At 35.4% G+C, this 2,940-nt stretch overlaps 1 protein-coding gene across 2 annotated transcripts; it reads left to right on the forward strand.

The window, feature by feature from the left end:
- LOC140825887 (1-aminocyclopropane-1-carboxylate synthase 7-like) lies at positions 1-2,702 on the forward strand. 2 transcript variants are annotated; one of them, XM_073187909.1, is made up of 5 exons: positions 1-136; positions 725-864; positions 975-1,106; positions 1,198-1,358; positions 1,702-2,702. In XM_073187909.1, exons 2-5 carry the CDS (start codon positions 844-846, stop codon positions 2,582-2,584), a joined length of 1,197 nt encoding a protein of 398 aa, XP_073044010.1. In that variant the 5' UTR covers positions 1-136; positions 725-843; the 3' UTR covers positions 2,585-2,702. The 2 variants fall into 2 exon arrangements, with proteins under 2 accessions (XP_073044010.1, XP_073044008.1); XM_073187907.1 differs by lacking the exon at positions 1-136 and having other exon boundaries at positions 608-864.
- Positions 2,703-2,940: the final 238 nt, after the last annotated feature.

Consider the following 2,940-nt stretch of genomic DNA (forward strand, 5'->3'; position numbering starts at 1 on the left):
TCTTATGATTTGTACTTTTGGAGGAAACTAAACGGGGACCATTCAACCACCATATTTGTTGTGGATCTTGCGAGAGATATATCAAGCCTTTGAAGAGATGACACCAGCCAACAGTTGTCGACAGTGAGAAAAAAAGGTACTATATATATTTGTAAACTCTGACGTTTCACCTTGCTTTGCTCCACACAATCAATCATTGGTTAGAAATAATTAGTATGGCATGATTTCATATGGTTTAGAAATATTTCTTATATTTTCACAATGAAAATTATAAGAAACGAACAGAAGATCAAATTTGATATATCTAATGTACAAGTTGACAAAATCGATCGTTTTATTTACCATTTTGTAATTTGTTTTGACCCAAAAAATATTCTCCAAGAAGGAACCGAATCAAATATGAATTAATCATATTTTGAAATGAACTTCTCATTACAAATTTTCAGAAAAATGTATGTTTTCACAAATGAGGAAACAAATGGCAAATGGTTACCTTATCATTTCCATGTAATTGGAGGGGCCCATTTTATTTTTTTATACAGTACTTCTTGTATAAATAGGGAACCAAAGGTAGCTTCCATTCAAGAAAACAAATTATTCCTTTTTTTTTCCTTCTTCTCCCTTTTAGGCAGGATTTTCTTTATTCAAACTAGCCACTTTTTGTTGCAAAAAAAAAAAAAAAAGAGGAAGAAAACATCGATTACATACATGGCAATTGAGATAGGTTTATCAAAAGTAGCAGAATCAGAAACTCATGGTGAGAATTCACCATACTTTGCTGGATGGAAAGCATATGATGAAGACCCTTATGATGAATTATGCAATCCCTCCGGAGTTATACAAATGGGACTTGCAGAAAATCAAGTAAGTTGTCAGTTTCGATGTTTCCGAAAGAAAGATCTTGGCCGTCGAATCATGATTTCAAACGACTTCATTTTATAGTCCTTGATCGTTCCATATCGTTTCGTGTCCAGGTTTCGTTTGATTTGTTGGAGCAATACCTGGAAACACATACGGAGTCACCAACTATTGGTAGGAGCAAAGCTTCTGGATTCAGAGAAAATGCTCTATTTCAAGATTATCATGGACTAAAATCTTTCAGAAAGGTAATTATTAAAAAAAAAATTGCATAAATAATATTTATTTTATGAGATGAAAACACAAATTATAACCTTTGACTTGTGAATAAAAATTCAGGCAATGGCTAGTTTTATGGAAGAAATAAGAGGGGGAAGAGCAAAATTCAACCCTGATAGAGTAGTTCTAACAGCTGGCGCTACTGCAGCCAGTGAGTTATTGACTTTCATTTTGGCTGATCCTGGAGATGCCTTGCTTGTTCCTACTCCTTACTATCCCGGGTATGAACACTCTCCTAGCGTAACTTTTCTATCGAGGAGACGATTATATATGCTCGGCCATCGTTGTATCCGGAAACTGATAATCCGATAAAAATAAATCAATTTTTTTTAGAGAAATGGCATGAAATTTTGATTCTTTAAGCCCTCAAGCCTATTGGGTATTCTCAGTTAATCCTAAAGTAGGAGCCAGGAGGGGAATCCAAAAAGTAAGGAGATGGATGTGTTTTGGCGGTAAAATTTTTGAGAATTATTTTATATAAAGATACTGCCCACAAGAATCCCATATTTCTGACAAACTTGTCTGGCAAATGTATCGCTAACTTTGGTACTTGGATTTTAACAGGTTTGACAGAGACTTGAGGTGGAGAACTGGAGTAAACATCGTACCAGTTTCCTGCGACAGCTCGAACAATTTCGAGATCACCCCGCAGGCTTTGGAATCAGCATACAACGAAGCCGTATCCAAGAACATTAAAGTCAAAGGAGTCTTCATAACAAATCCATCGAACCCTCTAGGCGCGACGATCAAACGGCGAATTCTTGAACAGATTCTTGAATTCGTGAGCCGCAAAAACATGCATCTCGTGTCCGATGAGATCTACTCGGGATCGGCGTTCTCTTCGGATGAATTTGTCAGCATCGCTGAAGTTCTTGAATCCAGAAACTACAAGGATACAGAAAGGGTGCACATTGTTTACAGCCTTTCCAAAGATTTAGGGCTTCCAGGGTTTCGAGTGGGGAGTATATATTCATACAATGATAAAGTTGTGTTAACTGCAAGAAGGATGTCGAGTTTCACCTTGATTTCTTCACAGACTCAACAGCTTTTGGCCCCAATGCTTTCTGATAAGAAATTTACGGAACATTACGTCAAAACTAATAGAGAAAGGCTGAAAAGGAGACATGAAATGATCATTTCCGGGTTGAAAAACGCTGGTATCGAGTGCTTGAAAGGGAATGCTGGTCTGTTCTGTTGGATGAATTTGAGGCCATTCTTGGAGGAGGATACGAAGGAACAAGAATTGGAATTGTGGGATTTAATTTTGCATGAAGTTAAACTAAACATTTCTCCGGGATCTTCTTGCCATTGCTCCGAGCCAGGGTGGTTTAGGGTTTGCTTTGCGAATATAAGTGAACAGACACTGGATGTTGCACTTGGAAGAATAAAAGATTTTGTGGAAATAAGAAAAGGGCGGAAGAGGAACAATGGATTCTGCTCAAAATGATTTTATTTTGATTTTTATTTTTTTGAATCATTCATTTTTTGAAGCCTTTTCTTGGTTTTTCTTTAGGTTTGTTTTTCCGGGAAAAGGCTTAATCTGAAGAATTGGTGTCTCAAATTGAGATTGTAAATAGTTTTCCAATTGAGATTCAATTTTAATGATTTATGATATTCTATCAAGCAAGAGATTAATTATATAAAAAAAGTAATGTCATTAATGTGTGTGCAATAATAACTCGTGGAAATATAAAGTTTTGTAGAATTAAAACATTGTTTCAAAACTTATATACAAATTAAATTTCATAGGTTTTTTTCTCTGAAAAACTAAATAATCAAATAATACCCAAAAAATAATAATAA

Source organism: Primulina eburnea, chromosome 3 (assembly GCF_022965805.1).
Source record: "Primulina eburnea isolate SZY01 chromosome 3, ASM2296580v1, whole genome shotgun sequence".
Classification (NCBI taxonomy): Eukaryota; Viridiplantae; Streptophyta; class Magnoliopsida; order Lamiales; family Gesneriaceae; genus Primulina; species Primulina eburnea.